General features: G+C 48.6%; 2 protein-coding genes across 2 annotated transcripts; one reads left to right on the forward strand and one right to left on the reverse strand.

Annotated features, from left to right (window-relative positions):
* Positions 1–251: 251 nt before the first annotated feature.
* Positions 252–21039, reverse strand: aatka (apoptosis-associated tyrosine kinase a). Its single transcript, XM_061845530.1, has 14 exons — positions 20958–21039; positions 13818–13951; positions 11799–11928; positions 8745–8824; positions 8267–8385; positions 7932–8019; positions 5688–5821; positions 4875–4959; positions 4666–4787; positions 4434–4583; positions 1238–4325; positions 954–1167; positions 698–877; positions 252–428 (listed from the first exon to the last, which is right to left on the reverse strand). Exons 1-14 carry the CDS (start codon positions 21037–21039, stop codon positions 400–402), a joined length of 4635 nt encoding a protein of 1544 aa, XP_061701514.1. The 3' UTR covers positions 252–399.
* Positions 21040–23540: 2501 nt separating this feature from the next.
* LOC133514577 (immunoglobulin lambda-1 light chain-like) lies at positions 23541–25645 on the forward strand. Its single transcript, XM_061846387.1, has 4 exons — positions 23541–23584; positions 23661–23997; positions 24526–24572; positions 25231–25645. Exons 1-4 carry the CDS (start codon positions 23545–23547, stop codon positions 25551–25553), a joined length of 747 nt encoding a protein of 248 aa, XP_061702371.1. The 5' UTR covers positions 23541–23544; the 3' UTR covers positions 25554–25645.
* Positions 25646–26438: the final 793 nt, after the last annotated feature.

A 26438-nucleotide genomic window follows, 5' to 3' on the forward strand; every position in this document is an offset into this window, starting at 1 on the left:
CATTGCTACTGTTGTCCACCGGTATGATTTTCCAGAGTAAAAACGGGGAACAAATCAGATGAGAATGTGAAAGTCTCTCCAAATGTTCATTGGAGGAAGCCAACGGGGAAAAAAGCGAAACTGTTTTATATGATATTCGATGTGAACATTGAGCTATTATACGTAAGTGATGCGTGTCTTCAGCAGCAAATTAAAAAGTGTGCAAATCACCACGAGGGCTTTTCACTACAATACGAGGGAGGCACTGTCTCTGAAAGGCTCCACCACCAGTCGGAGGACTTAAAACCACCGTTAAAAATTAAAAACTCTGGAAAACATCGCGTCGGTCGGTAGCGATGTTTCCTTTTCCTCTTTGTTGCTGCGGAGAGAAGAAGTGAGCAACGGTCCGCCGGTGGCCTCTCAGTCTTTTGGACAGTCTTGGGCGTTCCCTGTTGGGGATAGAAACGTTCGGTTCAGTTTCATTCAGTCGTTTTCTATTTTGGTTGTGGACTGGATCTGCAAATGTGGCTCCATTATTTTTTTTTTTCCAGGTGAGCGGCAGTGGATCAAATGCTCAATTCTGGGGAAAAAAAATAATGACTTGGCTAAAAAATGTCAACCGAGCGACGGTTTGCGACTCCGAAAATCTTGGAAGTTGAGGCACTGATAAATCAAGGTGCCACGAATGTAAGTTTCGCTTCACGAGGTTGGCCCATACCCGTTGGTTCGGTCGTGTCCGACACGTGTGTAATGGAGAATCTGGAGACCATGAAACGGTTTAGTCCCGCAGATGCCGATTTTGGCGCCTCAAGACCGCTTGACGGGGAAACGGGATCGGCCGTGGTGTCAGGTGAAGGCCGACGCTGCTCAAGTGCGAGGTCATCCTCCCAGTGGAAACCTGAAGGCGAAAGCAAAACGGCCATCATTGGAGACCGATGAAAAACCAGTGAATTTTGCGGCCTTGAATGTCCCACCTTGAGCTGCGCTGTCACCGGCTGTTTCCTCAGCGTTGCACTCCGTTTCGCAGGGTTCGAGTTTGCAGGGGTTTTCATCCGCATTGGACGTGTTTTCATCACAGGCAGTAGTGTTTTCAGCTGGGTTGGAGGCGGTTTCATCCAGTGCCCCCTTCCCGCTGAGCCCCTCTTCGGTGGGGAAGCTGTAGTCGACCAGTTCTCCAGTTGGGCTCTCCTAGAGTTCAAAGGGAATACGGCGCTTTAATTGCTTTTCTGAAAAGTTGAGCCACTTTTTCACGTGGTACCTGGTCAAAGAGGAAAACCGTGACATCATCAAAGAAGGACACGGCCTTTTTCTTCCTCTCCAGCTCCTCGCAGAAGGTCTGAGTGAGGAGCGTTGGCATCTTTAGGAGGCTGCGGAGATGCCTCGCCCTGCTCCCGTCACTTACTACCACCGGCACCGCGGTCAAATCCTCATCGCTCCCTTCGCTGTCCTCCTCGTGAATGCTGTACGTTCGCAAGTCTTCATCCGACTCGCTGTCGTCGGAGTCGTCCTCATCCTCTGCCTCCTCCAGTGGGGCTCTAACAGCTTTCCCACACAGCTCCAGCAGCGACTGTGCGGACGTGTCAGCGGCGCCGTCGGACGCTTCGTACGAGCTATCCTGTGAGTCGCATTCTTCTGCGTCAATGTCCTCAAAGTCTTCCTCGTTTATCCTGACCGTGTCCCTTCTTTCTGGCGGTGTTTCCGCATGATTGAATTCTGGCAGCTCTTCCTCCTCTGTGGATCGATCCGTTTTTTCGTTCTCTTCGGGTTCATCATCTTTGTAATCAGACACAATGGAGTCAGTGCACAAAATCTGTACGCGGCAACAGTCTTCAGATCCGTCGCTTCCGTCCTGGTAGTTTGCTGAACCTTCCTGGACGGCGGAGCAGAGTTCCGAGTCAGCAGATGAGCAAAGCTCTGAGCAGGGCTCCTCTTGGTGCTCTGTCTCCAACTCCAGATCATCACAGTCAGGGGCTGCCTCTTTGGTCAGGCATCCGCCCATCTGAGCAGGAAACGGTGACAACATTGACAGCCCAGGTGTGGAAAGACGACGAGAAGAATTTGGCTCTGAGGCTCTCGTCAAGAAGCAACTTTGTCTTTGATTTAAGTCCACACTAACAAACTCTCTTGTGATTGGATCTCTGGAAGAGTTCAGTTTTCCTGCGTACAACTCGTGTTTGCTTGGACTTGCAAAGAATTTACCGCCTTCCTCCCAAGGGCTTTTGTCATTTTCAGTATCGTAGTCAGAGAAATAAGCAGAGTCCCGATAGGTGTTCTTATCAGCCGTGTCCTTTAAGTGGACCTCGGAGGCGCAAGCGAGATTTTGACGCACACCTTCTTGTAGAACGAGTCCGGTCGCAGCTGTTTGGGGGCCTACAAAATTTTTAAACATAAACTCTGGAGATCCATTATTTTCAGTGTCGTAACCACTATCCAGGGATTTGGGCTGGGCAGGAGTATTGAAGGAGTCCGGGCTAAAGGCTTGGTCACAGGTACTCGCCACAGATGATGAAAGGTTGATGGTGTCGACAGAGTCGGGCGTTCCCTCCGGGTTCTTCAGTGGACTTATCTCTGCGTCCTGCGTGTCTGCGTAGTCAAAGTTGAAGTCTGTAAAGATGCTTGATGTGATATCTGTAAAGTCATCATCTTCCTCACTGTAGTCTCCAAGTTCGACCACAGTCGCTCTGGAGTCTCTGATCCCATATCCACTTGTCACCTTTCTGCTACCGTCTAAGTGTGGATAAACAGAGACACTTGCTGGTATTATTTTGGGCTCCGAATGCAGTCTCTTTCCTTCAAGTAACGGTTGCTTGTCATTTTCTCGGCCACTCTCACTTGCAAAACAATTCGGACTTTGGAAATTGGCCAAATTGTTTTCTCCTGCACTTTCTTGGCGATACAAGTGAATGTACGACCCGGGTTCTTTTAGTCTGCTGGCGGCATTAAAAGCAGATTCCAGTTGTTCTGCCTCCTCTTTGTAAGTCCTGGAACTGCAGAAGGTTTTGGTTGTGTCTTTGGTCAAAGACCATACTTCTGTCGTATTGCAGAGCACATTATACTGAAGGTCAAGGTAATTCTCCATCGTGTCTCTATTCTTGCTGGCAAAGTTTGGGATGTTATTGTTGGCGGAATGGTTTGTGGTCCAGTTTGTGACTTGTTCCTCAGTGAAAGCGGCGTCGTCGCAATCCCCAGGCCTCGGCAGGCCGGCACCTGTTGCAACGTCTATACTCATGTGGTTTACAATGGGTAGGGTCTTTCGAAGGGATCCTGTTGAGGAACAGCAGCTTTCATGAACCATGTTGCTCCCGCCTTCAGGTTCAAGGTAGGGGTCACACAGCCCTAAGCTTGGGCTGCTGGTTGCTTGTTTCAGATGAGGCTGATTTTCTGATGATGCCACCGGATGACCAAGGTTGGAGTGCTCTGGATCAGACAGACTGGAAAGGGGCATGGGTTCACAGTAGTCAGTATCTGCATGAAAAAATGAGGCGTTAGCATGGGAGTCGCTTAACATCACGGTGCTGGGTGCCTGTCTCAGCAGTGGCACCATGTTTAGCTGCATAGTCGGGCTCGAATCTGAATCACGGATTGTTGAATTGGCACTTTCTGCAGTCGACCAGTAAGGATCCAGTTGTCCTAAAGGTGAGCCAGTCTGACTTTTAGGGGACCACCCAGAACTGCCAGCCTTCAGCACAGGACTTAAGTCGACAACATTGTCATCCAAGTTACTGTGACACTCAGATGTGTCTTCTATACGGATATAATACTCGCTACTGACCGACGGGCTGTGGGCGCTCAATACGGGGACTACACCTGGATGCTCAGGCTCATAGGGGGACGGGGATGTCTCATTCCTACGAGCACCCGAGGCGCTTGCGTTGCTTGAATAGTACATATCTTGATAGTGTGGGTTCACTTGCCCCAGAGGTCCGCTGGTGGACAATGAGCGGTAGGGCTGCTCAGCTCGAACCTGCTCCCACTTGTACTCAAAGTTGAGACCGTGGCTGGTCTCGGTGACGGTCAGCAAGTCGTCTCCCGTGTCTGAGTGAAACCTGTCTGAGAAGCGCTCCAGCAGGGGGAAGGACGATGTGGCAGACGAGGCCGGCTCCCCTGCCTGGATTCGCGCCGATCCGTTGGCCTCGGCCAGTGGCGGGGTGAGGACGAGGGGTCCGGGGGCAGCCGATCGTGAGGGACTGCTGAGCAAATTCGGTTTCAAGGCATTCCAACGTTCTTCGAAATCCTCTTCGGCCTCGCTGGAGCCTTTGGCGCACAAGTATGTGAGCAGGAGGTGAACTTCTTCACTGCTCGGTCTCAGCTCTGGCTGCAACCAGCAGAACTGCATGACCTCATACCTACAGAGAAGGAAGCAATTCTGATGAGAGAGCTCAGAACACAAACAGGAACAATTTCAATGTTCATTTTTAAATACACTGGCTCTTTGAAACCAGAGTATATCTCACCAGCGCTCAGCGATGGGGAACTGGAGCTGCGGTTTTGGCAGTTTGAGCTGCTGTTCTCGGACGGCGTACGTCAGCACCTGTCTGTCAGTGTGCTGTCTGTATGGCTGCTCTCCGAGCTCAAACAGCTCCCACACAGTCACGCCCAAGGACCTGTAACAGTCCAAACCAATCAGAAGACGGTGAGCAGATCCAGTGCACGCTACTAAACGTCCATTCTTCAAACTGATCTCACCATATGTTGCTTGCTCTGGTCTGGTCGACAACCAGCAGGTTTCCATGGACTTCGTCGATGAGCTCGGGTGCGATCCAGCGTAGGGGCACCCAAATCTGGTCTTGTGTGAAATAGTAGTCTTCCTGCATAAATTACAGACGCACTGACCGCATGCTGATGAGGCGAACAGAAGAGCCCGAGCGGCCAGAATACGACTCCGAGGGTCAAACCTTAAACAGACTGTGAGAAAAGCCGTAGTCGCCGATTTTGACCGACATTTCCGACGTGAGCAGGCAGTTCCGCAGGGCGAGGTCACTGTCGAGAGAAAACGTCTTAGTTCTCCGACATTGTTTTCCCGTCGACTGGAGATTCTCAGTTTAAGACGGTTCCTTTCCTACGGCGGGGACCAAACGTGAATTTGTACCTAAGTCAGAACCTGCCGAAGTCCATCTTAATGCTCATGCAGTAGTATTCAAGTCATAATAAGAGTAAATCCTTGGGATGGGAACAGTTTACAGCCACAAGCATAAAACAATCAGATGAAAACTAACTGAGCGTGGCTTTTTTCCGGCCCGGACGAGGCATTCTTGGGCTGCGGCGCAAAATGATTCATCTCGCGCAGTTTGTCACCTTGAAACCGGGTCTGTTTAGTCCTGTCGTGAAACTCGGGCCGTCTCGATGAAACGAAAAAAATGTCGTCTTGTATTGACGATCAAGAGCACAACATAATCAATCAACGCATAAAGCAATAACATATCTTTCGGCTGCTAAAAATCCGACCTGGAATCCACTCTTTTTCTTCCATTGATCAGCATTCCTTCCATTTTCAAGATCATGACCGAGATCCTTTTTGGTCTCACCTATACAAAGCAGCGACAGACCGATGAAGGGCGTCACCCCCGGCAACAAAATCACTGATGCTGGAGTTATGATGCGACGACTCAGGCAGCACCAGGATGTTGTTGCGGGGAGGGACCAGCAGGGGCTTGCACGCGTTCAAACCGTGAGGCTAAAATCGAGAAACCGGCGGGTCTGTCGATCACCTGTGTATGAAGTTATTCTTGTGGAGGTGCAAAAGTCCTGAAGCGACATCGCACGCCATTCGCTGGAGGATGAGGGGGCCGGGGGGGTCGGAGTCCGACAGTCGGCAGCCGCGGAGATAGCTTTTCAGGTCACCCTTGGAGGAGACAAAAAGACGTTAGCTTTGACGTTAACGTTGAGCAACGTCTGTGGCTTGAGAAAGTCATTTCTTAGATTGATATTATTACCGGCTCGTAATTACGATGCACGGCGTTATGGGTTTCGGTTTCAGTGAAATTGTTGCACTAAAAAAAAAAAAAAAAAAAAAGAACAATGGGCCCTCGCACCGCCTTTATGAGGCGAGTCGTAACGATCGTCACACTTTGACGGAATTCGCCGTGTGGGCTATAAAACGCTTGGCAATTTAGCAATCGCAATCTGTCGAGGATGTTTGTCTTTGGCGCTGGGAGGAACGAGGCCAATTCTCGAAGGGCACTTTGTTCGGATTTACAAGGCTTACATTTCACCGAAAATCACTGGCCTCGAACCCCCCACTTTTGTTGTGGGTAAGTGAAAAGGGAGGAGTTTGTGAGATGCCACCGGGTGGAGGCCAGTCGAAGGATAGTGAAACATCAACCGGTATTCGTTTATACCAGGAGAGGGCGCCAAATATTGTATCTTTTCAGGACTGGACGTTCATCTGCTTCAAGAATGGACCTTTCCGACCTGTCAATCACTCGTACAATAATAGCCAATCAGAGAGCCGCATTGTCTCAACCCTGGCTTGACACGCCCCTCTCGCCGTGTTGTCCCACAAGCAAAGTCGGTTGTCGGCAGCAGGCGCTTGGAAAAGTTCATGTCACGAAGAAAATGGTCCTCAGATGCGCTTGGAGAACGTGCAATTCTGATGAAAGAGATCCAGCGGGCCCGCTTGATTCAGTTTCCAAAGCCTAAAATGCAGTTGACCAAGTGTGTACGATGGATTAACGCTTGCGGAAGAGCGCACGCGCAACTAAATGTGGACAATATCAACAGATACAAGGCTGTATGTTCGAAGGTAAGTGAGGGAGAAATATCTTCTCTGAGTTTGATTGAATCATTATCAGTGCTCTATACATTGCAGGAGAAGTCCAAAATCTTAATTCCGTGTACGTATCCTTGCGTGAAATAGTTGAGACCTCTCTGTAGAACTCTCTCGGGCAAGTCTGGCGCATTTGGCAAATAAACATACCCCAATATTATCTGGAATACGCGACAGAGAATCCACTTCAAACATGTTCTGTTCAGTCGCCGTTTTGGAAGCTTGTGGGACGTGGCTAAGGGGGGCGGAATTTAAGATCGCCATCGGAAAGGTCCATTACTGTGCCTGCATGCAGATTTTTACAACAATAAGCAGAGACACATTTGTATGCAGGCGGCACGGTGGAACAACTGGTTGAAGCGCTGGCCTCAAAGTTCTGAGGACCAAGGTTCAAATCCCGGCCCGCCTGTGTGGAGATTGCATGTTCTCCCCGTGCCTGCGTGGGTTTTCTCCGGGCACTCCGATTTCCTCCCACGCAACATGAATTGGACACTCTAAATTGCCCCGAGGTGTGATTGTGAGTGCGAGTGGTTGTTTTTGTTTCTATGTCCCCTCTGATTGGCTGGCAACCAGTTGAAGGTGTTCCCCGCCTCCTGCCCGTTGACGGCTGGGGTAGGCTTTGGTATTCCCGCGACCCTTGTGAGGATAAGCAACTCAGAAAATGGATGGATAGACGTTTGCATGCTGTTCGAGTAGGTACTGTGTAATGTGACGACATTCCAGTACGACTGCATATGTGGGACAACAGTAATAAACTCACTTTTTAATTGAATGCTTCTCCGTATGTCTTGCAGTATTGCTCGGGTGTCAAACTCAAGGCCCGGGAGGCCAGTTCTGGCCCGCCACATGATTACACGTGGCCGTGTCAATTTCCACGATTCTTGTAAAAATCTGTACCAAAATTTCAAATTGTCATACCATAAATGATAAAGTTGAGATATTACACGCATTTTTTGTGTTACCAAAAAACACATTAGCCTTGATTTCTGATTCCAAAACTAGTTCATAAATTGATGATGTAAATATGATGAGATGACTAAATAGTTTTTTGTTTTTTTTTTTTTTTTTTTTTTTCAGACTCTTAGGGAAACCGGAACAACAACGTGGCCGGCGAGACAAATGAGTTCGACGCCGCTGCTGCATTGAATGATACGCGTACGGCAGGCATGACGGAAATGTTTCCTACCAGAGGGCAAAACTCCATGACCAGCAGATAAGGGGTCACCTCGGAGCACTGGGCCAAGCATTGCAGGAGGGCGGGGTGCTCCAGGGTCCTGGAAAAATTGGTCAGTATACACTCATGTTGAAAAATGGCCCATTTTCATATCTAACTCCGAGAATTTTTGCAAAATCTGACTCGAATCTCGATTTGCACTCGATGCATAGCTGAGCTTTTTCAAGTTTCTAAAAATTATGTGACAACTGCACCAGCGCCGCGTGCGTCTTTGAAGGTAAATTTGCATCTAATGTGACGTATTGGCGAAAATCTGCATTTTTTTTTTTTTAACGAATTGTACCGACCGATAGGGCTGGACCTCTTCCAGGAAGTGGATCTGGTCCTGAACACTCGCGCTGGCCTTCAGCTCCTTCACCACCACTTGGGTGGTGCTGAGACCCACGTTGACCTCACCCAGCAACACCTGTCAAGTTCACACGGTAAGTACTTTTTTTTTTTTTTGGAAAGTCTTTAGCAGAAGAGGTTTTTATGGTGAAAAAAAATTAAATAATTCTCCTTATAAAAACAATAAATCACGATTACAAGTATACTTATATATACAGTACTATAAATGTAAAACTATCCTAGCAACATATTGACAAGCGGAGCAGTAGGCTCTTCCTTCCACTAGATGGCAGAAGGAAGTCACTTTTCCACTAATCATCACGTTTTTTCATACAAAATCTGATAAAAATCCCGACTGTTGATTTTGAATCCCAAGTAGATTTTGTAATATGGTGATGATATGATATATATATTATTATAATTTTTTTTTTTTTTTACCTTGCCAAACCAGCCGTGGCCAATCTCCTTGAGATAGAGTAAACTATGACGGCCCAGTTCTGATGATTTTAGAAGCTGGACTGAAAAAAAAAAATAGAAAGACAAGAAAAATATCATCAATACCTGATAAAAAAATACAATAAAAAAGCATGTATCTCCCAATTTTGTTGTTGTTCTATGCCAAGGTATTCTTTATGGGGTTTTCGGTCTGGACAAACACAAATTCTAGTTGCATTCTTTTCAAAACAGACATGACTGTTAATGTCATTTTGTATTTCCTTCACATTTAGAAAATATCATGATACACACAATCTGATCAAAAGAAAAAAAAACAATTCTGGGCATTATTTAGTTATTTATTGTATATCTTTTTATTGAAAGAAATTTTTTTTGCTCGGTTTTTGTTCTAAAAAAAAATCACTAAATTTGGAGTTAAATTTTTTACATTTTTATTTCACGGTAGTTTGTAGTAGAGGTCGAGTCTGCTCATTTTTGACCAAATGTTTTGGATTTCTACATATTTTTAAAATGCATGAACCTCAACCGTATTCTCATGCACACTTTCTGTGCTTTTAAATACATTTGAAGCACTTAAACATCCAATAATGCACATTAGTACTACACGTTGTGTACTTTTATTGTACTCCTTATTGTGTGTGTGTGTGTGTGTGTGTCGGGGGGGGGTCTGCCGTGCACTGAAAACTCAATAGCTGAACTCCAATATAGTGAAGGTAAAATGTACTTCGATTTAGAATATCGCCAATAATCAGTGGAACGAACTGGTACCGCCTTTTGTGCCGACGGGACGAGTCCAACTCCTGGACAGCGGCTCTAATCCCAGCCGCCCCCATCCCGAAAAGCTTCAACGGGAAGGGCACCCGGTGGAACGACTACCAAACAAATCATGCCAGTTACTGTTGCCATGGTGACCCCTGACGGGGCAATCCGAAAGGCTCAACAGTAAGAGTCATTTGTAGGAAAAATAGAGGAATAGGAAGTGTAATGGGAAATGTACCGCAGGTAAAAGAAGAGCAAGAGCAGGACAACGGGACGCACCGCCCAGAGTTGGAACATGCGCAAATTTACCTTGCTGGATCCACATTTTCCCCGCCGCTCCGAGGGTCAGGTCCCGTTTCGGTCCGTGAGAAGCGAGAACCCCCCGCTCTCGACCCCGGGCGTCTCGGCATCGCGTGAGAAAAGTCGGACCCGCCGAGCCCTCGTGCAGCTGGACAAGCCTCCAGCTGGGCCGCGCAAACACACAATCCCGCTCCGGAGGTTCCGCAGCTGTCACGCCAACATCCAAAGGGACCCTGTCTACTTTCTGGGTCTGGAACCCCCAACTCTACGGGGAGCGTCATGCCCGTCGCTTGCTTGTGCGCCATCTGACGCGCCGGCTCGAGGTGCAGCTCCAAGACACCCATCCCCGGATGACATAAGCCCACCCCGTCCCCTCCGCAACCCCACCCGCCGGCATTCCTCCGCCGTGTGGGACACAAAAACATCTCTGTAAGATGCAGAAAAGATCCCTGTCACACTCGTCGCCCTTATCTCGAGCCCCCGCCCGCCTGCCCGCCGCTTCCATTTTAGGTCACGGTGCGTGCCACCGCCCTGTGTCACAGACCGGTCTCTGTCCGGGCCCGATAATGGCAGTCCTCCTCTGCCCGCGTTCCACAGACGTTCCCGCCCGGGCCTTATTGCTGACCCTCTGTCCACCCCCCACCCCCCGGCTAAATGGAGGCCATTGTTGGTGCCGCCCGTTGTCTCCTGGTACCCAGCCATACACTTGTGTGCCTGTGTGTGTGTGTATACGCAGGGACACACACAAAGGCCATTCAGGCACCGGAACGCCGGGCAGAGGTTGTCACGGCGATAACAATCCCACACTTCTCCTCAAAACATGCACTACAGCCACGAATTAACGAGTGGGCATTTCATCCAAATGAGGAATGTGTGCGTCCTACTCATGACATTCCCAGAGACAGAGAGAGCGAGAGCGAGAGCGAGAGAGAGAGAAAAGAGAGAAGAGAGAGAGAAGGAGAGAAAAGAGAGAAAGAGAGAGAGCACAGTCCAGCGCATGCAGAAAGTCAATCGGGCTTTATGCGTTGCTTATTAATTACAATTCGTGCCGTGTGGGAAGTATGCAGATAACATTGACCGTGACGTACCGTTTATAGTACAACGATGAATCATAATGCAGCAAATATGTAGTGTATATATATATATATATATATATATATGTATGTATGTATGTACGTCTCGCTGGCTTCTCCAAACCGACGAAACCGCTTCTTTTCTTTTGCCGTTAACATTGCGGCGTCAAAGAGAGCGAGAGTTTATTGTGAAGTGATTTGTAAAAAAAAAAAAAGAAAAAAAAAAAGAAATATATATATATATATATATATATATATATATATATATATATACACCCATGTGCGGCATCAACAGTAGCGATTTTGAATATTTGAGCAAATAATTGAGCAAATTTTGATATTTTAGTTTTGCAACCAACACCAGCGATATGTAACATTATTGCACAGCGGAAAATATGAGCTATGTTAATACTTGATCATCGATCAAATACAAATAATAATGCAAATTTCGACTAGATTTCTATATTTTATCTTTATTTATTTCTATATATTTTTTATATATTTGATTTTGGTGTGGTTAAACGCCACGTAGTATCGGACAAGTGGATTTGGCCAGTTTTGTGTTCATATTGAAGCGGTTTCGAAGTACGGCAACGTCGATGCTACTTTTGTTAGCCTGTCTGAGGTGTTTTGCATTGTGTCTTAGCATTGGGCTAGCAGACTTTTGTCAGGCAGTTTTAGCTCTGTGTTATGCAATATTTTCAGATTTACAGAGTGCCAGTAAACAACTTGAAATCTCATTTTTGAAGAAGAAAAATGTCACTTTTGCGGGGGCCAAACTGTTGCTCGTTGGGAAATTTACTGCCACCGGGTGGTAGCTAAAATTTTTGCTCTTAACTCGAGACAAAAAAATTGAAGTGTGGGGGGGGGGGGCCCATTCGAGAGTTTTGTGGGGTTCTCTTACTGGATCTGCCGGGCTGCTTGGAGACGGGCAGCGAGACCTCGGTGAGGGGCAAGATGTACACCTCGGGCCCATTGTGGGACGAAGGCCAGAAGTCCGCCTGGTACTCTTCGCCCTCGGCGTTGTCAAACTCCTGACACACACACACACACACACACACGGAGGCCATTAGTCATGCGCCCGCTCAACAACGGTGCCACTGTGAGAGGGCGTTCCGACGCCCGTGAGTCATGTGTGCGTCGCATTGTGCGTCCTCGCAGTGGGACTTGCGCGTCGGCACTTTCGGTACCGAACGCCTTTGGATGGAGAAGCCGGCCTAGCCTAGCGAGGCCGCTTGATGTTTTCCCGCATTTCATTATGAATGAACGCCATCTGCTCGGCCGTCGTTCGGGGACTCGCTATTCTCGCTTGCTGTAATATTTAACGCCTGCTCCACTTTGCTCTGTTTGGCTGCGATATATACTACATACTCTACATAACAGTTAAGAAAATAAGTATTTGAACACCCCGCCACATTGCAAGTTCTCGCTTTTAGAAATCGTGGAGGGGTCGGAAATTTTAAATCTTTTGCCTCGTGACTATTTCTGAAAATGTTTCTTGCCAATTGAGTGATTTTTTTTTTAATAGCCACTCCATGCTTAATTTTTGTGACTTTGTAGCTAGGCTAGGTGAGTACAGTTCAGTTGTATTTAACTTTGAAGTTTAGTTGTACACATTTGCATCAAAATGTGAAGAACTTTTTGTTTGGGTCCAATTTTTTAATTGAAATTACACGTTTTAATGGAGTCATTGTGTGAGTAAGGGAACGTCTTTCCTGTAATGTCGGCCAATGAGTAGCGTCGTCAGAAAGTGTGACGCTCCTCTGCCTCCAGCAGAGGGAGCCAACGCGGGCTATTGGGGTCAAATATCACTGTATCGTCTGCAGAGAACCTGGAAATCCCAAATGTCTCAAAGATGACTGCAAGATCCACAATTTGCAAAAGTGCAGCTATTTTAGCGTTTCGTTTTATCCCTCGATGCAGCTATTTTTGAGACTTGATGAAGACTTTTTTTTTTTTTTTTTTTCCCCCTAATGAAACTTGTCCCTCGCGTAACCGGGGGGAAGACAAATTTGGATGCTTTTCCGAGATCTTTGTCAGTTTTGTTTCGGAGTCGGCCGAACCATCTGCCACTCTGCTGCGAGTCAGCGGGCCTCGCTCACGGCCCCCAAGAGGGCTTTTCCTTTTAGAGGAGCTCTTCATTGTTTTGGACCGTGTCGGTTTTTCTCGGAAGCAAAACTGCGGCGCGCGCCAGCCGTCGCGTGTCCTCAAACTGGACTCGTTTGCATTTTGCGTTGCTTTGCAGTTTTTGGTACTTTCTGGGGGGTCGTCGGGGGCTTCTGAGCTTGTCGGACCGTGTCCGGCTTCAGCGGCTGATCCAAGTTCGCGTTCGGTCCCTTTAGCAACACCGATCTGCTCAGGTGTCGGAACTTGCTGTATGGTGTGCACTGATCCATTTTTTTTTTACATTTAAAACTCATCTCAGACACGATTCCGCTAGTAAAACGTTGGCTGCATATGACAGACGGCTGACCGGGTTTTGAAAAATTAGCTCTCGTCGTTTGCGCAAACCCGACTTGCTGTTTTCTTCTTTGGGAGAACAACGTAAACTGTGACCAGAACAATTCGAATTGCGGCAAAACCGAACCACACACTTCTTCACTGTTGTTACGGGTGGATTTTAGCTCGCAATCACTGAGGAAATCTCGCAACAAAAATGGCTTTTTCTTCGCAAAAGTTGTGAGGTCAAAGTTCGCGGACTTTAATTCATAAATTCTTCAGTTTTCAGTCAAAACATCAACTAAGATATTCATTTTTATTGTACAGTTGAATTTATATTTTCGTCGAGATAAGATAACTTGCGCCTTAACCTTCTTGACGAAGAACAATACCTATTTAAGACCACTAGGCGACGCCACTGCGTCGGATTGGATTTTTATCGTCACGCAGGTTCAGGTGCGGTTCAGGTGCGCTTCCGGCTGACCTTGAAGCCGACGTCGCCCTTCTTGCAGCACAGGCAGGCCAGCATGAGGAGCACGAAGGCGAACAGGCCCGAGAAGGAGACCACCACCACGGCCAGAGACGACGGCCACGACAGCTCGCTCAGCGGCGCTCCGTCTGCGCTCGGCACAAAAGCCAAAAAAGAAGTCAAGGAAGAAAGGAAAGGAAAGGAAAGGAAAGGAAAGCCGAGACATCGTTCGGAAAGGTGCATTTTCACTTCCTCATGCCAAACGGGGCCAGGGGGGGCTTCGACTTCATCGCTCAACTAACATTTAGCGCTGATTCACAGCTATGATCTTCCCCGCAAAATCCGCTTTGTAATATTCTCTAAAACGCAAATGGGAATTTCCTGAATTAATGAATTATGAGTACGCAATTCTTCATTTTTAGATCATTTTTAAATGTTTAAAAGATTTTGGGATATACTTAAAAAAATAACCGAGCCTGACTGCAAAAAGCCCAAATCATTGATGATAGTAACCATTGATGCTTTTATGTTGAAAAAGAAATGAAAATTAAAAAAAAATACACAACTAAGCAGGGAATCAGGTAAACACAAATAAATTAGAAGTTGTGTGCAAACAATGCAATTAAGTGTCTGCAAATAACAGAGGATAGATCCCCCCCAAAACCACCCAAAAAAAATGTTAATATTAAACTGTGAGGGCCCACAGTGTAGATACTCGCACATAAAATACCAAAAATATACACGAAATATACAGAACATCCGCAACCCAAAAAAGACAAACATTTTCCAAGATTTATGTCAAGGGGGCGGAACGGTGGATCAGGTTGAAAGCTCACAGTTCTGAGGTCTCGGGTTCAACACCGGACCCGCCTGTGGGGAGCTTGCATGTTCTCCCAGTACCTACGTGGGTTTTCTCCACTTGGGCACTTCCCCAAAAACATGCAACATTGATTGGAGCCTGTAAATTGCCCGTAGGTGTGATTGTGGGTGCCACCATTTCTTTGTCTCTATGTGCGCTGCGATTGGCTGGCGACCAGTTCGGGATGTGCCCCGCCTCCTGCCCATTGACAGCTGGGATTAGCTCCTGATGCTGTGACCCTTGTGAGGATAAGCAGCTGAGAAAATGGATGGATGGAGCGTGTTACACCTCAGCTTAATTAAAAAGCATATACTTATTTGTATCCGTAAATGTAAGGACCCTCCCAAAACGTTCATCATAAATCTCATTTTAACATCAATTCCATTGCAAAAAAAAATACATTTTTAAAAAAGGAAGTCCGTACGTCCGTTTGCGCGTACGCGAGTGGGCACTGAGCCACAACACGTCTCCATGGCAACAACCTTCCCAGCTGGGTGGGGGCAGGAGCGGATTTTAGTTTGATTGGCTTCTCCGGAGCATTACCGGGCTTGGCTCAGCAGCCCCCCACCCCGCGCCCCCCCCTCCACCACTTCATCCCTCCATCCCTCCGTTCTTCGAGCTGCTGTTTGTGTGCGTGTGGCCCACTCAGGCTCCGAACTCATTCGCTGCCAGATAATATAAATATTTGACTTCACACGCCGTCAATGGCATTGAATGAGACTTAACACGTTGTGCATCCCATAATGCGTCTGGTAGGGCGTCGCCGCTGGCCCGCAACTCCCCCATGGCGAAATCTTGCGGCCTCTGGCGAATGTTCAAACCATCATCACTTCCAACATCGCAATTAAAACATTTGCAGGAATGCAAGTATTTCATTTTTTTTTTTTTTTTTTTTGCATCTGTCCTGCACGTGTTTTTCAAGAGTGCGGTCGGGAGGCGACAAGCCCCCCCCCCCCCCACGCCCCTCCCGTTTATTTCGCCAGCAGTATTTTAACACTCGAGCTATTCGCCGTTCACGAGGGGAATCATCAACGATGGATGCTGCGCTACGGAAAGCCGAAAGCGGTTTGGGAGGCCGCTGCGAGGGTGTCAAATGTGGAAGTCGGCCGCGAGCTGCGCCGAGGCTGCTTTGTTTGTCTTCAGGCAGATTTTAGACTGAATGCAGAGCATATTCAAAAATGTTCATGTCGTCTATATTACGTTCTTTTTTTTTTGGGGGGGGGGGGGGGCATCGATCTATGCTTTCACTTTTCTGCCTAGCAACAAGTGGCAGACACAACCACCAAGTCTAATTTTAGAACATAAAAAACTCGATGAGCGGAGTTTTTCCTCATTCATTTGTGTGTGTGGAAAAAAAAAATCTATATATACTGCATGTATGTAGAGAGAGAGAAGCGGCACGGCGGATCAGCTGGAAAAGTGATGGCTTCACAGTTCTGAGGTCCCGGGTTCGATCCCGGACCCGCCCGTGTGGAGTTTGCATGTTGTCCCCGTGCATGCGTGGCTTTTCTTCGGCCGCTCCGGTTTCCCTCAACGTCCCAGAAACACGCAAGATTAATTGGACACTCCAAATTGCCCATAGGTGTGATTGTGAGTTGTTTGTCTCTATGTGCCCTGCGATTGGCTGGCGACCAGTTCAGGGTGTACCCTGCTTCCTGCCTGTTGACAGCTGGGATAGGCTCCAGCAGTCCCCGCGAACCTTGTGAGGATAAGCGGCTAAGAAAATGGATGAATGGATATAGAGGGTGACACGGTGGATAAGATGGAAAAGCGTTGGGCTCACAGGTCTGAGGTCCTGGGTTAAATCTTTGACCCGCCTGTCTGGAGTTTGCATGTTCTCCCGGTGCCTGTGTGGATTTTCTCCGGGCACTCCGGTTTCCTCCCACGTCCCAAAAAACATGCAACATTAATTGGACACCCTAAATTGCCCCAAGGTGTGATTGTGAGCGCGACCAGTTGTTTGTCTCTATGTGCCCTGCGATTGGCTGGCGACCAGTTCAGGGTGTACCCCGCCTCCTGCCTGTGGACAGCTGGGACAGGCTCCAGCACTCCCCGTGGACCTTGTGAGGATAAGCAGCAAAGATAGATAGATAGATAGATAGATAGATAGATAGATAGATAGATAGATAGATAGATAGATAGAGCGCCTTTTTAGAGGTGGGGCTTGGTGGGCGTGTGAGTGTCTAGGTGAGAGCGGTGGACGACAGCAGCTTTCGTGTTCACGTCTTCCTTGCGTTTTATGGTTCTTTGAAGGCCATCAGTGGTTCTGCTTTCCTTCAAGCGAGGGCATTACAGTACGAACGTATTTATACTGCCAAACTATGTTTTTAAGCGATGAACCTCACCCGCTGTAAGGCAGGTGTGCCGACCACGTTTGAATCCAAGCACAAAAAGTTCGCTACACACACACACACACACACACACAAAGATCGCAATGCAAGAGCAAGAAATTTAGAGGCTTCCCCCCGTCCGCTGTTTAAACCCCCCCCCCACCACCACCACTTCGTCCCCCCCCCCACAGGCGTGTTTTACGTAACTAACGTGCTTGATGTTGCACATGCGGACATAAATAATCGAACAGTCATTCAATGGGAGGGGCTTCAAGCGCCGTTGTCAACATCTCCTTTTTTTTTTTTTTGACAAAACCCAAAGGAAGGCCTTCTCTTGTTCCGAGAACTCTCCGCGGTTCTGAAGCGGCGGCGACGGGCCAGGTTCTGCCGGCATGGATGACAGCTTACGTAACGCCGTGCGGTCTCATCATCTTGCTCTTGTTTTTATTTTTTCTTCTTCTTCTTCTCTCGGGCACGTGCAGGTGAGGTGCGCTTTGTCTGAGGCCGTTCGGGCAAATTCAGTCGTGTCTCGAGATATGATTTTCATTTGTTCTGCTTCCGTGCTCGAATCCTTCAAAGCGATTGTCAATTAAATCATCTCGCCCCATTGAAATGAGTGGAAATGACATTAATCTGTTCCGACCCCTCCTCCCCAAATCAACTGATCGGGAAAATAGAACTATATATTCTTCTTGTCTGGCCATAACATGATTACAAATGTTACAAAAAAAACCAAATCAGTTTCATCATGATTTGATGCTGTAATTCAATTCATTGTGCTGCTCCTTCTGGTGTGCCCGCATTGGCCACTGGAGGGCAATGTACAGTCGTGTGGACACAAATGTCAAAGTTTGAGATGCGACATTTCGGCTAGTTTTGCTCTGATTAGATGGCTCCCCTTCCCCAATTGAAATACGAAAAACTGCTTGGCCGCGGTTGGTCCGTAACACGCCGCCCGCTAGCGAAGGAGCTCGGGGCGGCCGAGCTTTCGTAGCGACGTCGCCTCCTTCTGGTGTGCCCGCATTGGCCACTGGAGGGCAATATACAGTCGTGTGGACACAAATGTCAAAGTTTGAGATGCGACATTTCGGCTAGTTTTGCTCTGATTAGATGGCTCCCCTTCCCCAATTGAAATACGGAAAACTGCTTGGCCGCGATTGCTCCGTAACACGCCGCCCGCTAGCGAAGGAGCTCGGGGCGGCCGAGCTTTCGTAGCGACGTCGCCTCCTTCTGGTGTGCCCGCATTGGCCACTGGAGGGCAATGTACAGCAGTGTGGACACAAATGTCAAAGTTTAAGATGCGACATTTCGGCTAGTTTTGCTCTGATTAGATGGCTCCCCTTCCCCAATTGAAATACGGAAAACTGCTTGGCCGCGGTTGGTCCGTAACACGCCGCCCGCTAGCGAAGGAGCTCGGGGCGGCCGAGCTTTCGTAGCGACGTCGCCTCCTTCTGGTGTGCCCGCATTGGCCACTGGAGGGCAATATACAGTCGTGTGGACACAAATGTCAAAGTTTAAGATGCGACATTTCGGCTAGTTTTGCTCTGATTAGATGGCTCCCCTTCCCCAATTGAAATACGAAAAACTGCTTGGCCGCGGTTGGTCCGTAACACGCCGCCCGCTAGCGAAGGAGCTCGGGGCGGCCGAGCTTTCGTAGCGACGTCGCCTCCTTCTGGTGTGCCGCATTGGCCACTGGAGGGCAATATACAGTCGTGTGGACACAAATGTCAAAGTTTGAGATACGACATTTCGGCTAGTTTTGCTCTGATTAGATGGCTCCCCTTCCCCCATTGAAATACGAAAAACTGCTTCCCTTGGCCGCGGTTGGTCCGTAACACGCCACCCGCTAGCGAAGGAGCTCGGGGCGGCCGAGCTTTCGTAGCGACGTCGCCTCCTTCTGGTGTGCCGCATTGGCCACTGGAGGGCAATGTACAGTCGTGTGGACCACAAATGTCAAAGTTTAAGATGCGACATTTCGGCTAGTTTTGCTCTGATTAGATGGCTCCCCTTCCCCAATTGAAATACGAAAAACTGCTTGGCCGCGGTTGGTCCGTACACGCCGCCCGCTAGCGAAGGAGCTCGGGGCGGCCGAGCTTTCGTAGCGACGTCGCCTCCTTCTGGTGTGCCCGCATTGGCCACTGGAGGGCAATATTACAGTCGTGTGGACACAAATGTCAAAGTTTGAGATACGACATTTCGGCTAGTTTTGCTCTGATTAGATGGCTCCCCTTCCCCAATTGAAATACGGAAAACTGCTTGGCCGCGGTTGGTCCGTAACACGCCGCCCGCTAGCGAAGGAGCTCGGGGCGGCCGAGCTTTCGTAGCGACGTCGCCTCCTTCTGGTGTGCCCGCATTGGCCACTGGAGGGCAATATACAGTCGTGTGGACACAAATGTCAAAGTTTAAGATGCGACATTTCGGCTAGTTTTGCTCTGATTAGATGGCTCCCCTTCCCCAATTGAAATACGAAAAACTGCTTGGCCGCGGTTGGTCCGTAACACGCCACCCGCTAGCGAAGGAGCTCGGGGCGGCCGAGCTTTCGTAGCGACGTCGCCTCCTTCTGGTGTGCCCGCATTGGCCACTGGAGGGCATATACAGTCGTGTGGACACAAATGTCAAAGTTTGAGATACGACATTTCGGCTAGTTTTGCTCTGATTAGATGGCTCCCCTTCCCCAATTGAAATACGGAAAACTGCTTGGCCGCGGTTGGTCCGTAACACGCCGCCCGCTAGCGAAGGAGCTCGGGGCGGCCGAGCTTTCGTAGCGACGTCGCCTCCTTCTGGTGTGCCGCATTGGCCACTGGAGGGCAATATTACAGTCGTGTGGACACAAATGTCAAAGTTTAAGATGCGACATTTCGGCTAGTTTTGCTCTGATTAGATGGCTCCCCTTCCCCAATTGAAATACGAAAAACTGCTTGGCCGCGGTTGGTCCGTAACACGCCGCCCGCTAGCGAAGGAGCTCGGGGCGGCCGAGCTTTCGTAGCGACGTCGCCTCCTTCTGGTGTGCCCGCATTGGCCACTGGAGGGCAATATACAGTCGTGTGGACACAAATGTCAAAGTTTGAGATGCGACATTTCGGCTAGTTTTGCTCTGATTAGATGGCTCCCCTTCCCCAATTGAAATACGAAAAACTGCTTGGCCGCGGTTGGTCCGTAACACGCCGCCCGCTAGCGAAGGAGCTCGGGGCGGCCGAGCTTTCGTAGCGACGTCGCCTCCTTAGAGTTCCATCTGACGGAAGCGGACCTTGAAACAACAATTCCTCCTGCGTGTTTATTTTGGAATTCCTGCCAGTGAGCGAGAATCCCTGACTGTCACCCGCTATTGTCATTTGGAGGTTGTTGTGCTCGGGGAGCGTGGAGCTCAACCCACCGCGGACGGCAGATCCGTCCCCACGGGACCCATCGGAGCTGGAAAGTTGACGCGGTGCCGCCGTGGCCGCCATTTGTATGCTGAGCGCACTTGGCCCGCACAGTTCAATGACTCTCTCTCTCTCTCTCTCTCTTTCTCTTTCTCTCTCTCTCTCTTTCTTGCTATCCTATTTACACTTTAGTTCTGCAGCACTTTCCCGATCCATCACACACACACACACACGGCGACCATGTTGGTTTCCCACGCCACACAGGCGCCCCGCGGGGGCGGTTTGTCGGACAGCCGAGCCCACTCGATGCCATCCGTTCACCGCAAAAGCACGTTGTGGCCTTCTGTTTTCCGTACCGCTTTGCTCGCCCTCGCGGGGGTCACCGGCGAGCCTTTCCCCCGCTGACTTTGAGCAAGAGGCGCGAGACACCCGTCACCGGTCGCCAGCCGATCACATTGACGGACAACCACGCGGACAATTTCTTAATTTCCGTGCAAACTCCACAGCCGAAAGTCGAACCTCGGGACTGCGATGCAGACGTGTCAACCACTAGGGCACCGCGCGAGATGCATGCATCCGCCAAACGGCCGCGTTTGACCCTTACCTGCGCCCAAGTGGGAGCTGAAGGCAAAACTGGGATTGAAAAACGCTGACGACATGACAGTCACGTGCAGGGCAAAGAGCATCCTCTCCCGGAGACCAAAAAAAAAAAAAAAACAGTCTTCGATGTTTTGCTTTTCAATGACAAGAGAAATAATTACATGGAAAAATGAAGCTGCGTCCAGCTTTCTTGGACGAGGTGCGCAGCAGGATTTTGTCCCTCAGAGATGTGGAAGCAGACGTGGACGCTCATATTGGCGTCGGCACATCTGTGTGGTCACCGGTGTCTTTTTTTTTTTTTTAAATGTTGTTTTTTTCTTTTGAATGACTGTTATTGCCTCTTTTCTTCACGTTTTACGGCGCACCTGATCGTCAATCGGACCTCTTGAGCAGCGATCAATTCCGGCCACCTCTATTTGAAAATTAATGCCCCCAGGACGAGGCAAGATCCGGCTCCTTCGCCCCCCCCCCCCCCCCCCGCCCCCGTCCCCCCTCCGCAACGACGTCTCCCGTCCCGGCTCCGTGGCTGAATTCAGAACCGCAACAATAAACAAACAAACAAACAAAAAGAGGCAACGATGCTCGTTTGCGTTCGGGGTTCGCAGCAGAACATCCTGCGCCAGTGTCGGGATGCCGGAGTTGGGGAAGCAGACTTCCGGTGGGTGAGCTTCCAAAGTAAAAGCTTCTCGTTTGGGACTTGACGGCATCGCCTTTTATTTTGACGAGGGCGAAGCGCGCGGCTGTCGGCGGAGCCGGCCGAGCGCGGGCAACCGGCTGCCGCAGCTTTTGGCTGGAGGAATCCTGCTGGCGGTCGCGGTTCGTGCGGAAGTCCTCATGTCACGTGGAGACCCCGTCCTCGCTTTACGTCGGGGTTCTGGAAGTCGGAACCCGCCCTGACGTAGTCATAAAGTCGTAGTCATGGTAACTACACTACCTACGATTATATTGCATGAAAAGGCCAATTCAGAGGTGGCAAAAGTACTCACACCCTGCACTGGAGCTCCAGCAGTAGTTGTAATTTTAGAATTGTTACATGATGTTAACTACATAACTTAAATGAAACATTATAATTAATTTATTTATCTTTTTACGTGCCATACTAGTTCTTTTTTATTTGGAAAAAAAATTTAAAGCAACCCAAAATTTTGTGACTTTCCACATCTGCTCCCAGAAATAACTCGAAACTGAATAGTGTAAATAAATAAAAAAAATGTATTGGAAATGAAGGGAAAATCTAGCACTGCTTTATTTTTGCGACTTGTGCAAAAAAAAAAAAAAAAAATGATGGTGAATGGGTCCTCAATTTACAACGCCGACAATGTAACTTGAATTTGTAGGTAAAATAATTCTTTTTTAAAGAAAATGCAAAAGATGATGATGATGATTGCTCGTAGGGTTTTATTTCTTGATCCAAAAACTGACATCAGGCACTGTTCTCCAGGCTTCAACTAAACATCACTTCCTGTCTGTTATTTTTAGTTCAGTTTTGAAACAACCAAGAATTCTATATCAAGACACAATTAGAAAAAGCATATAAATGCATGTAAGGCATAATATCCATCACTTTCTATTGTGCACCACTACAGTTAATAATTAAGGAGATGTCAGCTTACAGTTAGCACATCATGTGATTATTGTCACAATCGTGATGTGATAATACGCGCACGATGCTGAGAGTCTTTGGCTTTCGGTGACACGAAAGCGTTGGTGATGAGGCGCAGGGACGCAAGCGAAAGCGAGTCTGCGCGCTCGGCTAGCGAAGCGTGGCACTCGCTGCCGTCCCAGGATGCACCTGCAGGCCTTTTGGGCTCCATGCAAATGAAGCGGTCAACTTTGGCTTCTCTCAAATCACACTGGGCTCACTGGGCCTGCCCCGGCGGGAAGCCCCGGCGCGTCGTCGCCACGGACAATCTAACGTGCATGCCCGTGCAAACAAAAACTGAAAGAAGGACAAAAGGTCCACGTCCCAGGAGTCTCGCTTGGAAATGGCCAAACAGACCCTGAAAGTTTAAAGCAGGCAACAACAACCTTTGAAAATATTCTAAGATCCTTGAAAAGAATTGGAATTCTGTCTCCGACATGAACCGATTCAAAATGGATGTCCTTGAAATCATGGGGAAAATAATCGTTGAATGCGGACAGAAGATTGGTTGGAATAAAATGGCGACCTGACCAGGAACACGCGCTGCAGCTCGCTATTGTAAGGAGTTCGCTCGCAACCAGGAACTCCTGAAAATCAATTGGAGTCTTGCTTTCAGATGGAAAAGTTGCCTTTGATACCCGTGAAAAGATGGGAAGAAGTTGCATCGTCTGTGAGGGACTCAAAGTGGAGAGCAGTCCCTCCACATTGAGGCCTTTCGGACATGTCCCACCAGGGAGGAGGCTCGGGGGCGATCGTAGAGTCCAAGGGACCGGGGCTGGACCCAGGGAACTCTGGCCTTTCCCGCCCCGTCGAATGAAGGCACGAAAACGGACGATGACGTGTGTAGTCTCACCGCAACCCGCCACCCCACCCCCAGCTACTTCCTGTGCGACTCTTTTAAAGGCAGCAGCCTCCTCGCAGCGCCGCTCACCGACGTTCCGCCGACGCCATGCTGGGGACCCTCTGCCTTCTCGTCTGCGCGCTGACTTGTGAGCGCCTCTCTGCTATTCCCCCTCCACGCGTTCCACTCGGGTTAACTCTTGTCGCTTTTTTGTCCCCTGACAGATGGCCACGCGGCCAAGGTGCTGACCCAGACGCCGCCGTCCCTGACGGTTCCCGTGGGACGAGAGGTTGTTCTCAACTGCAACATTCAGACAGCTGAAAACTATTACGTCTTCTTTTTTAGACAGATTGACGGAGAAGCTCCTGAGTTTATTCTGCGTTATTACCATTCGCACTCAAAACCTAATGCCTTTGGATCAGGATTCTCCTCAAGTCGTTTCGACGCCAAAGCGTCCTCCCCTGTAGATTACCAGTTCGTCATTAAACAGGCAGAAGCAGGAGACTCTGCTGAGTATTATTGTCTCACGTGGGACAACTCTACTCAGGAAAACGTATCGCAGTGATTTACGCCATGACAGAAACCGTCTCTTCCTCCTTCTGCTTTTTGTCGATCAGACGCGCTCTCCATCTGCCCTTCATGTTGGACGACGACCTCGACATGGGAAGGCAACGCCGGCGACGGGTTGCTTGACCCTCATGAAGACAACTCAGCCCCGTAGTGGACGCGTTCAAATGTGTCCTCAAAAACGTGTTCCACATCACGCGTGTGACATCAGAAGCGACTGTACACGGTCGTCCGGACGGAGTCCAGAATTTCATTTGAAATTCTGGCCTTGTGGTCTCTACTTGGGCGACTTGTTTCTCTCCCGAAGTCGGCCGTCACGACGCTCCCCCGGGGGGACGTTCCGGTCACTCCGACCGCTGGGGCGACCTCTGCCCTTTCACCTACGCCGCCGACGTGGCGAGAAGAGCGAACGTCAACATCCGGCGGTCTTTGGGATTTAAGCCAATGCGCCGAAGAGGCCCGGCGTCAACGCCGAGGAGTCTTGGCGGGGCTCGTCGGTTTTTGTACGGCGGCGAGCACGAGACGAATCACTGTGGTATTCGGAGGAGGCACCAAGCTGCTTGTGACAAGTAAGTACAAAGACGGCGACATTGAACCGTAAAGGGCGACTTCAACACACCTCAATAATCATTGTTGTGTTTTTTTTATTATTATTATAATTATTTTTGAGTCATTTTTCACATGACTCAATTAAGCTTGGAGGATAATTGATCTGCTACACAACTAAAAAGGAATCATAATAATGCTCATTTTTGGGCGTCTCAATTTTCTTTCTCATTCAATTTTGTCTTCAATTATGAACACGCATAATTGTTTGATTCCTTTTTTTTTTTTTTTTTTTTACTTTGAGAACGACCTTTATTATAAATAATTGCACATTTATTAATTCTGTTCTTTATTTATTTACTGTTTCAGCAAAACTAATTTCTTTTTGGATGATTCAGCGCTCGCCAAGTTCAATTTCTGATATTGTCTATTATACGCCAGCCATTTTCATTCATTTGAGTTTGGCTTCCCAAACCGTGGGTCGGGGGCCCGAAACTGCCGGTGCCTCCATTTTATCTGAGAGGCGTCATTGCGGTAAACAAATGTCCGTTGTGGTTTTTAGTCATTATCCACAACGTATGTCGATATTCTGGCACTGCGTAACGTCTTTTAGCCCTTACTTTTGTAACTGGGACCCAGCACCAAAAAAATAATCAAAGCTAACGGATCTGGTCCCTCCAGGCCCTGACGCGGCTCCCCCCACGGTGACCCTCTTCCCCCCGGCCGGCGCCGAGCTCCAGTCAAAAGAGGCCACCCTGGTCTGCGTGGCCACTCAGTCGTCTCCGTACCCGGACGTCACCTGGCTGGCCGGCGGGCTTCCGGCGAGAGGCGCCGCCGCCACCGCCGGTGCCGCCGTGCGACAAGCGGACGGCGCCTACAAAATCAGCAGCTATCTGACCGTGCAGACGTCGGACTGGAACGCGGACACCTCTTACACGTGTAAAGTGTCTTTGGGGTCCAGGTTTGCCGAAAAGACCATCAACAAGTCCAAGTGTGCCGCTTAGATGGGCGGCGTTCAGGTTTTGTCCCCGACGGGCCACAGCGAGCGTGGCTTTGCCTGCTTCTTTCTGCTTTGAGTGGTTTGCAATACTTCAATAAAAATTGTCAGCAAAACTTTCCCGAATGATCATTCGCAATCAAGCGCTGATTCACTTTGACCCCGGAAATATGAAGTCGTGCGTTTTGTCCAAACTGCTGTTTTGTGTACGTTGGTTGACCTAAAATGATGACGAGCCTTCCGCAACACGCAACTAAACACGACGGACAGATTGCACTGACAATGCCGTCGTCATTTTCAAAAAGTGTTTCTGATCATGAACAAAGGATCCGGGGCCTAAATCTCCAAAATGCTTATTGTTACAAAAATATGTAATTGTTTTATTAATGAATGTTGCAAATGAATTTAAAAAAAAAAATCATTTATGAGCAATACAATTACCTTATTCATGAGTGATTTGCTTTTGCATCATTCCTGAATTTGAGCAAAGCCTCACAATGGAAAACCCTCAAAAACATTTCAAGGAAAAACAATTCTAAAATGCCTCAAATACTTGCAATAATTTATTTTTCCGCCTGCGATGGAGTTCTGCTGATTTTTATTGCCGTTCTTTTGGTTTACAAGCAAAAACTTGATTGCCTCGCTAGCTTAATGCAAGCAGATAATGGGAAACACCCGACGTGGAGAATCGCATCGTGGTGGTCTCACTCTTTCAACGGGTATTTGAACACAAGCGGTGGCGCAACATATGTAGTACAATACTCAGACGTATATTCTTATCTTCTGTAAATATATATATATATATGTATATATATATATATATATATTGCTGCTTCCTGAGTCACTCTGAGTAGTGGTGAATATTATTTTTTTATGTCTGTATGTCCACTAT

Source organism: Syngnathoides biaculeatus, chromosome 16 (genome assembly GCF_019802595.1).
Source record: "Syngnathoides biaculeatus isolate LvHL_M chromosome 16, ASM1980259v1, whole genome shotgun sequence".
Lineage (NCBI taxonomy): Eukaryota > Metazoa > Chordata > Actinopteri > Syngnathiformes > Syngnathidae > Syngnathoides > Syngnathoides biaculeatus.